General features: G+C 35.3%; 1 protein-coding gene across 1 annotated transcript; it reads right to left on the reverse strand.

Moving 5' to 3' along the window:
* Positions 1-5655: 5655 nt before the first annotated feature.
* Positions 5656-8257, reverse strand: LOC131433835 (uncharacterized). The gene is made up of 3 exons (XM_058600442.1): positions 7967-8257; positions 7815-7910; positions 5656-7706 (listed from the first exon to the last, which is right to left on the reverse strand). The coding sequence occupies exons 1-3, from the start codon at positions 8001-8003 to the stop codon at positions 5656-5658; spliced, it is 2184 nt and encodes a 727-aa protein (XP_058456425.1). The 5' UTR covers positions 8004-8257.
* Between the last annotated feature and the right edge of the window lie 5273 nt (positions 8258-13530).

Below are 13530 nucleotides of genomic sequence, written 5' to 3' on the forward strand. Positions count from 1 at the left end.
CCATACCAGTACCTTTCAACCGAATTTCTCCACCTGTCCGCATCGCTCACATCCTCCCCAACGACGACAGTAAAGTATTGTGGACCTGGAAGAGTTTTTGAGTTCTCCTTTACATAAGTCTCATCGTCCATCAAATTGCACGCATCTGGACACTGCAAAAAACGCGAATACAATTTCCTGGCCCTTGTTGCTGCTTGCTGCTTATGTTCTACACTTTGTTTCGAGATTTTCTGCTCCTTGTAGGTCTTCAGGATATTCCGCCTCTTGATACGCTGGATCATTCCGACACTCGTTTCTGCTTTTTTGGCCGTATCACGTATTTCCATTGATTTGTTCTTCATGATTAGAGATACCACTTTCTGGTCCAGTTTCGGGTTGGAAGAACCGGGTTTTCTACCTCTTCCTGGTAGTGTTCCCCAAACTTATTAATGATGGTTTTAACACTGGCATGATGAATTCCAAACCGCTTCGCCAATTTTCGCATAGTAATACCCTTCTCACTTAGCCATGTGTCCAGAAACGCGACATTTTGAAAACGCAGAATTTCAAACGCACAAACAAGTAAACAAACGAAAGCTGACAGCCAAACGCATATATAGTATAGTTGGTGTTGCTCTAAAATAGTCTAATTTCAATGTCTATCAAAAAACTTGTAGTGGAATATTTAATATTGCTCATTCGCGAAACTAGAAAATATTCATGCGACGGATACTGCGATTTTACCGCCCTAAACTAAACGACGTCAACCGATCGAAGCGCCATCTGCATATCATTCTCGGTGTTATCAGATTTATATGGAATGTGTGAAAATTTACAAGTCAATCGAGTGATCCAAGATGAAAATCTAAACTTGGTCTACAGCAAACCCATCCGCGGGTTTTTAATTTATTTTTCCAGTAGCGGTGTGTTTTCTCGCGTTGCTTGCAGGAGAAACAGAATATCGGTGTGATCATTCCTTAGAGAACACATATTTTATTTACAATGTATTATTATATTTCTTCTTACTAAAAATCGGGTTAGACTAAACTCCGTCGGAACGTTTAAAAAATTTTGCCCGTATTGGCGGTTCTGTGCAAAGGGCGATGGTCTTACAAGCCAGTTGTCGTATGCTCGAGCCCCGACCTGGAAGGATTCTTAGTGTCAGTAGGATCGTAGGATCAGTCATGCAATGATCATGTATGCTAGGAATCGGCTGCGAAGTCTGTTGAAACAGAAAGGCCAAATTCCACATAAGGAATGTAATGCCAAGACTTTGCTTTTTTAACAAGTGAACCTATTTTTCTTCCAGATAAACGCTACGTTTGATAAACGCGCGTGAAGGGGGGCTTAACAAGGGCATATGTAAATATAGTTTAGACTGCGAGGAGGATCCATTTGGTATTTTATTATATTGATAAGTTGATATCGACATTACTTCATATCGCGTAAGGCGTTGTTATTCGATTGATGGTGATCGTGTGATATCTTGCCAGTATTCCGGTTGTCTCTAGAAAAAAAAAACAGAACACAATGAACTAAATGTATGAATTGATAGCGAACCTCCCAACAGCCGGAGTTTTACGAGTTTCGGAAGAAACTTCGTATTTTCGTAGGAAGCACAAAATCATACAAAACGCGATAAAGTTGCAACCTATTCTTGGTAGCTTTGACAAATTAATATTTTTTCTGGCGAGCCGGCTATTCAGTTCAACCAATATAATCAATTTATCAATTCGTGATAAATTATAAAGCGGAAATAATGGACAAACAAGATACGCGTGAAATGTGTTGACCATTGTTTGGTGATTTAAAATGATTTGAAATAATTTATAGAATATGTCGCTACAATAAATCAACTATTTTGTATAAATCCTATTAATTTATTTTGTAGTATGCAAATTCATTTAGAAAAAATACGATTGTTTTCATTCGTTACGCGATAGTATTAAAAAATTTTCTTTCATTTTCCATGTTTAAGATCTGTGAATCAAGACTTCCCTTTCAAAAGTTCTTCGACATTTATCACTCACAGTTATGCGACATACGCAATAATCTTTAAAATTGAACATTTCTGAAATAGTAGCAATGTGACTCCGTGTTCTTTGGTATTTTCGGCATGTATTCATTCCCTCTATCAACCTCTAAAAGGAAGGCAGCATAAGCCGAAAAGACCGGTATAACAAACGCATATGCCAAATAAGGATATACAAAAATGCATGCACAAAATCTTAATATCTTCGAGATAGCAAAATAACAGGTTTCTAATATTTCCACATATCGTACATAAAGTAACCGTAGAGGGTGTCCTTCCACATTTTGAGTGCAGGGTTTACCATAGAGCAATTCCATGCGGCATCGGCTGACTGTTGGCACGACCTCTTTCGATTTGCATGTGTGTTCGTAATTTATGAAAAGGGCGTATGTGTTTTAGCTACACTATTTTTGAACAATTATAACCTGAAATCTATAGCTCCTACAAAAAATATATTTCAACAGAAGTTGTAGGTAATCAATCGAACTTTAAAAAAAATATACACTGAAAAAATTAATTTTTCAAAATTCTCAGTTATTTCACCGTACGATTTTTTTTAAATTTATATCACAAAAAACGCCATGTTTCAGGGAAACTAATTCATGTTTTAGAAAGTTGAAGAGATAATAAATAGAAAAGTTTCTCTAGGAAAAACTTTTGAACAATTTTCGAAATGTTTTTATTAGAATAAATGTATCTGAGCAATGCAATATTATTCTTAAAGCTACGTTCATTGAAAAAGCTCATCGGAAGCTACTTCTTAAATGCAGTAATTCTCGAGATATATGGAAAACTAAATCGAGAAAGTTTATATTTCATGAGAATACGCCCTTTTTGGCATTAAAAATGTCGTACTCTTCGCTATACGTGGCCGGTTGTCAATAAAAAAATAAGAAAACTAGCCGCATTAGATTGTTTGTCATAATTTTGAACGCTAATAACTCAGTGATCTGTGGATGGATTTATATAATTTAACTACCAATCGATTCGGAACCTTTTAACCTTAATTTGTATGGTAACGAGATTTCAGAATTTCAATGGTGTACTATTGAAAAATTAGTTTGAATTGTCTTATGTTTTCATTAGCCAATCACCGTGGACCGAAACACCTAGACTTCCATATAGTAGCTTCTGATTCGTTTGCTATCGGGACTATACGGAAATCTCCGTTGATTTACGGATCCGAAGATTTTCTACGGACCTACGGACCTTGGATTTTGTCTACGGAAATCTAAGGAAATTTGAATTTATCAACTACGGGCACTAGTTTTGTCCGGAGAGTAAAAAAAAAATACAGGGTTGTGTACGAGACAAGAAAGATCATGATGACATTAACAAAAGCAATTTTAAAACTCTCCTATCAACGGATTTATATTTTAAAATTAGAAAAATAATTGCGACTCACTATCTAGGATTCTAAAAATAATTTTAGAAAGTAAGAACCTTCATTTACTAATACATCATCGGGAAGTGCGTCCAAGAAGTATTTATAATAATATTTATAGCAAAAGTTTGTTTTGCAAACTTCCGCTTCCGTTAGTATGTTAAATAGAGATTGATGTGCAGGACAAGCGCCACCGGTGATTTGCTTGCTATGTTTGATTCCTGTTATTAAGTAACGTTGAATAATGATCGTACGTGAAGTCCACAACAGATTGGTGTTTCCGAAAAGCCTAAATTAAAATGTCCAACGCTTATGCATATCTACGGATTTCTGCTTTCTCTATGAATCTACTTCTTAGAACTCATGTATTATGGTTTATTTCTTCAGAAAACTGCAGAAAATTGAAATTGAGAACTATTCAATTAGGGTAAGGGCTTCCTATTTCATCTCATTTGTAAGGACGTTACCTTAAAAACCTGATTTAGTCATCAAAATCACTACGATTTCTTCATATTTCAGCTTAATTCGCCTTGCTCCACATTGGGAATTGATTCACATTCCTCCATTCAGCTAAAACACTTCTGATATGGTCACTACTGTGCTCCTAATTTCATCTCAAAGGTTTTATATTCATCCTATCGTTGGTCCTTTATTCATCCCATAAATTAGCAATGACGACAGCAATCAAAACCAAAATATTGCACTATTACACTATCAGGTTCAAAATGTCAGAATTTTCCTTAAGAAGAGCCTAATGCCAATTATGACACAACACACGATATTTGAAAAAAAAACAGTTTGGAATCATTTCGACGTTTAAAATTTTTGGATCGTTTTTATTACCTTTTGTTTCAAATTTAAAATTTTACTCTGCAGTTAATTTGGAGAACTTAAAAAAAAAACAAAAAACTACAAGGATCAGCCCCATGCGGTTGTTCGAGCCATTGATGTGGAACAAGGTAACCAAAATTTCTAATGATCTACAATCAAACAGTTCAATCAATCGTCACACTTTCGTCACGAGAGTCTGATTAGATTGAACTTTATTAGGAACCAAAACCGAACACGCGAACCCAGAATATAGACTTTATTTGTCGTGATTTGTATTTGTTTTGTAGCCGACGAAATTACACCAATAGCCCAAATGTATGCAATTATATGTTTGTACATTATACGGATATCGATATTTAAGCTGGCGATACGGATATATATTTAAGATTCTCTTCGCCAAGCTTGTGTTCAAGTTTTGTATGCAAGCAGTTATTTTTATAGCGTTTCTCTACCATTATTATCCTTCTGCGATTTTGGTTGAAGCGATAAACTTTTTCTTATTATCAATCGAGTTCATCTTATATAAATTGGAAATTAATCTTATGCACTCCAAATTTACCCTGGGGTAGTTGTCAATTTCTCAGGCGAAACGACATAACATGGAATTTCATCCGATCTTGCATGACACAAGATCAGAGCATACCAGTTAAAGCTTCAAATCGTTTTATGGCACATTTTGTCTTGCTGTCTAGCAACCAGAGCTTAAAATTGTCACGCATTCTCAATGAAAGAAACCATTCCAACAGTCTCATTTTCATTGTTTTACTGTCTCATTCGTAAATGACTAACACCAGAACAAAAGGAAAGAGAGGCGAAGCATTTTCGTCTCTCATAGAAAAAATGAGAGAGCACAATTGCCACAGTCACTCTTTCCTCTGTGACAAGACGAAACCAAACTAACGTCTTCAGGTAGCAACTGCAGAATTTCATTTCTCATTCTTTCATCGATGTATTGAAAATCTGTGACGCTTGGCTATAAAAAGTAACTAAAATATGCAAATCGAAGTAATTACATCCCAGAGCTTCTTTGGAAACCAAAACTACTACAAATTCGAGCACCAACAGTTAAAACTAATTGTGAACCCTTTTTCTGTCGTTTTCAATTCTCACAGCTTTGGTTGAATATCGACACTGCATACTATGGGCAGGGTTGCCACATTTAAATCTGCATTTTTTTGGGCAAAAATCTGCAAATCTGCATTTTTGACAGAAAAATCTGTATAAAAAATCTGCATTGCAAACTTGATTTTTTTTACTAGAAAAACTATCATGTAACAATAATATATTACAAAGAATTCGTTGCAAATAATGCAATGGACGATCAGTTTAATGATTCCGATGAAATAACGATCGAAAACACTTTCATGATAAGACGAGGATTGTTGCTTGCACAAAAAGTAACAAAACATTTTATTTAACTTATTTATATTTAAATGACAATCGTACTGTTTTGGAGATAATCTACAGAATGATGCTTGTACATAGATTTGTTAAATTTTATTTTCATTGTTTTTGTGAGTTGAATTTTTGATGCACCGCCATGCTCGGAAACATAGTTTTTAGCTTTCAAAATCGAATTCATGGTGTCTGAAGTCAAACGGTTTCTTGTTTTAGTTTTGTTAGCATTGTACAACGAAAATATCCTCTCCACACATGCCGATGAATGTGGAATAATCAAAAAAAATCGAATAAAATTTCGCAGTAATGGATACATAAACAAGCTATTACGTGTCTTAACATCCAATAACTGAGGCCACGTCATGTTTGTTTCCAATATATTAAGCTTAGTAACACTTATTTTCAGTCTCCTGAATTCGTTGTCTAACTCCTGTTTGTCAATCCCTTCTAGAAATCGTGGAAACTGTATCATCAATTCATTCAGGTTTGGCAGCTCCATGAAGGTCTGAGGATTTAGTGAAGCAGCAGTTTTAATTACTGGATTCGTGAAATCAAATCGCTTCAAAATTTGTTTCACCAACTCAATATAAAAATCACGACAAATAGATTTAAATATCAACTTCTTGCGTTGTTCTAACGATTTCTCGACTTGATTTGCCTCAACACCAACATAAATTTCTTCAGGGGATTTAATAAAGTTTTCAAAATCTGCTGCATCAACATTTTCCTTATAAAACCTCATTACGTAATCTTCTCTACATAAATTACCCAGGACTACTGCGAGCAAAGTTTTCGTTTCATTGTAAATTTCGAAAAACTTGGAATCAACTGATTGGAAAGTACGATTAACATTATTGATTAGTGATAGTACATAATTAAGGAAAAGCAACAACGGTTTTGTCATGGGATCATTGAGATGATTCAAAATGCGTATTGCCGTTGAATTCTGATCGTACTTTACTTGGAAAGAGAAAAACATATTGAGCTCATCAAATCTCTCAAGATTTCGTTTGATAACAGCTTCCAAAGAGAGCCATCTTGTAGCGCTTGGATGAAGGATTTTTAATGGTTTGACGTCAACGATATCTTGAATTCTTTGGAATTCTTTTGCCCGTTTTGGGCTGCTTGATATATAGTTGTATATATCTCGCATCAATTGTTCCAAATAAACTGGTACTTTCTCGCACGCATAGCTGGCGCATAATGCTAGCGAATGACAAGTACATTTAATGGATATCATATCCGGACATTCTTTTTTGAATAGTCGCATGACTGAGTTGCTTCTACCCATCATGACAGATGCTCCGTCTGATGCAAATCCTCTCAAGTTGTTCTTGTAATCGATGTTGTCTCTATTAAACTGAGCGACGATGGCTGCGTGAAGTGTAGCATGATCAGCGCATTCTACTTCTATAGCTGTATAAAACTGATCATTTGCAGAAAACGATTCCTTATTCATTATCCGGACAACTATTGCAAGTGTCTTGCTGCTACTGAGATCAGTAGACTCATCAATAATAATTGAAAAATTGTCTGCTCGCATTCGTTCGACCAATTCATCATGATGCGTTGATGCGATAACCGCTGCAACCACGGACGTTGTTTTCGTTCTTCCCAATTTCAATTTCTGTAAAAGCATCGTATCTATTGATAGTCCTCTCAATACGTTAGCGAGCTTATCGACTGCCGCAAATGGTACATTGTTTTCCAAAGCCCATGCGCAGATTTTCAGCTCTGCCTCATTTATTTTATCTTGAGAAGGTGATTCACTTATTTTTGATTCGGACTCTAACGTTACTTCCTTCATTTTATTCGCTGCGTCACAGTGTCGTTGGGTGACTAAATGTGAGCTCAGATTTGATTTCCCACCACGCGCAACGCAGATTTTCACCAAACAAATTTTACAGAACGCATAATACGGGTCATTGCGATAAGCTTCAAAGCATCCCAAACTCGATGAATCAACCCATTTCAAAGTGAAACGTTGAAGTACACGCATATTTGTCTTTGATTCTTTCGTGGTTCTTGTTTTATGTTTTGTGAATGTCATAGCAGACAAGTCTGAGCTGCCTTGTGTTAAATCTAAAGAGAAAAACGAAAGAAATAGAATCGATATAGAAATCTCAAACATTTTTTTGTTGAGTAATTTGTTGCTATAAACACATTATCACAAACATTAATTTTATTTACCTATAGATTCTCCAGAATCATTGGGAACGGAACACAATATTATCTCCTCAGATTTAGATGACACCAAATTGTTCAAATCAGCCATCAATTTTTCATCTGCTGAAAGTTATACGCAATTTATTACGGAAACCAATATTGAAACAAATATGCACCTTTAGAAAAAAAAGCATCAATAGTCCTATTTGCCATTCAATTAATTATACATTAATAACTTACGATGACACAGGAATCACAACAAATGACTGAAAAATGGGGCAAAACTATGCAGTTTTACTTTTATCGCTCTTGACGCTTCGAAAAAGACTATCACTGTAGACAATAGTCTAAAAAGGCTATACAGCAAAGCGGCGACTTTTCGAGAAAGACTATGCAATAGGGCGTGAGCAACTAGTAAGGTAATAAACGCTACTGAACTGATACGCGAGCGGTGTGCAATTCTGCATATCTTCAACGTAAGTTTGAAAATTCTAAACTGTTTTTTTTTGTATGAGGTCAAAAACCTGTAAAATCTGTATTTTTGGCCAAAATCTGTAAATCTGTATATACAGATTCTTGGTCGAAAATCAAGTACAAAAATCTGTATAATACAGATTAATCTGCATATGTGGCAACCCTGACTATGGGATGTTCACTGAAAACTGCAAATGACTGAAAGGGCAAATGAAAGAAAAAACACAATTTTGAAACTACTGTCCCGCTCATGTCAATGACTGGACATGGATTTCGTTCTCATAGTTTGCAAGCGAAGCTGAGAGTGACAGTAATTTCTTGTCATTTTCGTCTATTTTTCAGTCAATGAAAATGACTTTTATTAGCTCTGCTAGCAACAACCTACCTCTAGCATACTACGCTTAGGACTGAAACGTAAACTATAATTTTGCTTCTATTTATAGATTCGCGTGCCTCCAACAGCTTCGCTTTTGATTCGATTGACCAATCAGAGCGATGCTTTCCCTTTGATGTATCGCTTACTCCTTCAAAACCGTCGACTATGGCAGGGAAATCCGGTATCCCGGCGATTTTTTGCAGACAAAATTGGACACTGCTAGCTATTCATCAACATTTCAATGATATACAATTAAAATACATGGCTATGTACATTCAAATCAATACGTAGAAATATTTCTAATCAAATGGTGACATAATATTAATAATTGATACAAAATTGACTAAGCTGTAATTATTCGAAACCTGACCACATTTCTACGTGTATTTTTCTTGAGTTTCTGATTTGCACCCCTATATAGAAAACAAAAATGTGTTCCACATTAAAACACATGCGGATTGATAAAAAAAGGTATCATCTCACTGCTAGGTAGATTAAGCACGTTTTTAAGACCGATTCGCAATAAAATACCATCAAATGGAGGAAATGGGGTAAAAAAGTCATCAAAACGTTTCGTGCGGCCAGAGTAGGCTCTTCTATTCGGTTCTACAGACTTTTTTTACATAAGATAAGCTGGATTTAGTAAACTTCCAATAAGTTTTACCGAGATTTAAGGACGATTTACCCTAAGATTTCATTAAATGGAGGGAATAGGGTAAAATAGCCACCAAAACGTTTCCTGTGGCCAGTGTACACTCTTCCATTCGATTCTCCAGACATTTTAACATAAAATCAAGCTATTTCAGAAGACCGCACTCGATTTCTTTTCAAGTTCCATACTACAGAAAACCCTAAAACTGCAGGGCATTTGGGGTAAAACGAGCAGGATGGCGATTCGTGCGGTCATTAAAAACCATTCCGTTGAATTTCTTGGATTTTTGTACATAAGAAACACTCTTGCTTGTTGCATTTTTCCATGGTTCCCGATTTCTTTGCGGGTTTCCTGTTTTTTTTCCCTATAAAAAAAGTTTATGTTATTAATTAGAAAATAGTTTCCCCCAGATGATATAGTGATATTTCTTAGAAAGTTCAAATTTTCAAGTTTTTTAATATCTTTGAAAACGAGACTGTAGTTGTCGCTGTCGTTGTTGTCTTTGATCTTATTATTGTTGTTTTAGCATTATTTCTGTTAGTACCGAGATCGACTGCTTAGAAATGGAATTGAAATGTTGATTGATCGATTTCTTCTCGCATACCTACGCTGATTATGAAAATTTTTTAAAATGTTCAAATCATACAATATTGCAATGTATTTCACGTAGTTCCCTATTTGATTAACTACAGGATGGGTCAGTTGAACTTAACGAAAATCGATTGAATCTTAACTAACCGATCAATCTGCTTCCGCATACTAATCTTATTGGTAACTTCATAAGTTCAAACCACTACTGTGTCGTTGTGACCACTCACTCCATTCGCCATATAAAACAGATACGCCAACAACCTCGAAATGCCCCACCGCGACCGTGCATGATATTTCCGACACAAAATGCGTCGAGCAAACCCTTCTAAACTGGCCACCGTTCAGAAAATGTGTGTCCTGCTGCCTCCACCACTCGTTGGTTTTTCATAATTTCTATAATAAATGCACCCAGAGTTACTTCGAAGAAGAACTCTGGGTGCATGAAGCGAAGAAGTATTTGGAAATAATTTTAACGTATTCCGGCACGACCGAAATTTATCTCTCTGTCAGAAAAAATCTGGAGGTGGAGTCCTCATAGCCATAAACTCTTGCTTTACTTCTGAAGAAATTATTACTCCTAAATATAAAGAATTTGAGCATGTATGGGCCAAAGTCTCAATATTGGGAGAAGAACATATTTACTGCTCTGTCTACTTCCCACCCGAAAATGCGAACAAATTCTCTTTTGAATTATTCTTTCAATCTTTAGACACAATTATTTCGAATATGGAACCTGAAGTAAAGCTTCATATTTTTGGCGACTTCAATCAACGTAATGCGGACTTCATTTCTGACATTGAAAATGAATCAATCTTACTTCCAGTCGTAGGAGAAAACCCAACATTGCATTACTTTTTCGACAAAATTTCTAATTTTGGCCTACATCAAGTAAACTCCGTAAAAAATCAACAAAACGCATATTTAGACCTTCTTTTCACAAATTGCACAGAAGACTTTTGTGTGAATGCATCAAACCTGCCATTATGGAAAAATGAAGCATTTCACACCGCAATTGAATATTCATTATTTACACACAATGCATCCCTTCCCTACGACTTGGAATATGAGGAAGTGCCGGAATACAATAAAATTGACTTTGAAGAAGTCAAGTGTAGACTAAGTATAATAAATTGGCGGAACATACTGAGTACAGAAGGAAATATCGACGTCGAAATAAACAAATTCTATCACATTATAAACAAAATATTATCCGAAACTTTGCCCATGAAAAGAAGAAGAAAAAATCATAACAGCAAATTACCTGTATGGTTCAATTCACAACTAAAACATTTGAAAAATAGGAAACAAAAAGCGCACAAAACTTACAAACAAGAAAAAAGTGACGCCCATCTTCAAAATTACTTAAATCTATGCAATCAACTCAAAATAGCCATTAACACAGCACACGAAGAATACAACCGCAAAATTGAAAACGAAATAAAGACTTGCCCTAAGAACTTTTTTAACTACACGAAAACTAAACTAAAAAGCAACAATTTTCCATCTCAAATGCACCTCGACGAACATGTAGGGAAAAATAGTACAGAAATCTGCAATCACTTTGCAAATTTTTTCCAAGAAGTATATACATCTTATTCAGAAACTGACCGTGACCGTGAATACTTCTCTTTCATACCTGCATTTTCCAACTCTATCTCTGTAAACTATCTATCAGAACATGATATTTCGACAGCACTGAAAAACTTAGACGCCTCAAAAGGGCCTGGACCTGACAGCATACCACCAATATTTTTAAAAAATCTTGCTGAAGAACTTACACTACCACTACAACTACTTTTTAACTTATCACTTAATAAATGTACTTTCCCTAAAGCATGGAAATCTTCCTTTCTTGTACCAATATTTAAATCTGGTGCAAAATCTAACATTCGGAACTACCGTGGAATAGCAATTATCTCATGCATTCCAAAATTATTTGAAAAAATTGTAAACGAAAAACTTTTTCATCAACTTAAAAATGTAATAACAAACAAACAACATAGCTTTTTTAAAGGCCGCTCAACTACAACAAATCTCTTAGAATTTATGACATTCACACTGAATGCAATGGACGCTGGCAACTACGTAGAAACTCTTTACACTGACTTTAGCAAAGCCTTCGACCGTATTGACATACCTTTACTTCTACACAAACTACAAAAATATGGCATAAAACATACTCTTCTTGAATGGCTCAAATCATACTTAACGAATCGTGTACAGGTAGTCCGCTTCCAAAACATACTGTCTGAACCAATTAATGTAACTTCTGGCGTACCTCAGGGTTCTGACTTAGGGCCTCTCCTTTTCATTTTACATATAAACGACATTTCCTTCATACTAAAAAATCTGAAAGTGCTTATATATGCAGACGACATGAAACTCTTCATGGAAATTAAAAATATCAACGACGCTGTAATATTCCAGAACGAAATCAATCTATTCCACATTTGGTGCTGCAAAAGTCTACTCCAACTCAATGTAAAAAAATGTAACTCAATAACTTTCAGTAGGAAAAATGAAACTATACCTATAAACATACATCTAGGAAATCAACTTGTAGAAAAATGTAAAATTGTAAGAGATTTAGGCGTAATCTTATGTCGTTTTCGTTTTTAAATTGCACTACACTGGTGTAGCGAAAGCTGCACTGAAACCGTTCGTTTTTACCAATTGCACTACACCGGTGCTACACTTTTTCTGCACCGATACCACTGGTGTAGCACTCATCAAAAGTTTGGTGTAGCTCTGTGCAATGGAATCGTTTATTGTAGTTAATGGTTACTGTTTATGTTTTCGTCATTTTTGTTCGTTTATTCGTGCCTCAGTGTAGCACTGCACCGGTGTAGTGCAAATTAAAAACGAAAACGCCATTAGACTCCAAGCTCACTTTTGTGGAACACTACAATACCATAATCAATAAAGCTAATAGCATGCTGGGCTTTATTAAACGCTTCAGTCATAACTTTCAGGATCCATATACAATTAAATTATTATACACTACATATGTCAGACCTATTTTGGAATATTGCAGCCTAGTATGGAATCCATACAATATTATTCACGAAGAACGCATCGAATCTATTCAAAAACAATTTCTTTTATATGCACTTCGTAAATTAAACTGGACAGCATTTCCTCTACCATCATATGAAGCACGCTGCATGCTTATCAATATACAAACACTTAAAGAACGCCGCGACTTTGCAATGCTTTATTTTATCAGCGATATTATTTCTCAACGCATTCAATCAGCTCCATTATTATCGCAATTAAATTTTTATATACCTAGCCGCCAACTACGTTCCAGGAAATTATTTTTAGAAAAACAAGCTAGAACAAATTATGCAAAATACAGTCCAGTCAATCGAATAATGCGCCATTACAATCAATACTGCGAACATCTTGACCTTACTATGTCAAAAAATCAAATCAAATCTAAGCTTTGTCGTAGAAATAATGTGTAGTATGTAAGTGAACATTGTAAACAATTTATATGTAGTCTACATTTGCTTGACGAAATAAAATAAAATAAACATAAACACTTCCATATCTAGTGAGGCTTTTATGCGAATGTGTTTGTGTGGCTAGATGTAACAACCACTCTTTACTACATTAAATTAAACTACATGCACCCAGTCGTAGTA

Source organism: Malaya genurostris, chromosome 3 (assembly GCF_030247185.1).
Source record: "Malaya genurostris strain Urasoe2022 chromosome 3, Malgen_1.1, whole genome shotgun sequence".
Taxonomy (NCBI): domain Eukaryota; kingdom Metazoa; phylum Arthropoda; class Insecta; order Diptera; family Culicidae; genus Malaya; species Malaya genurostris.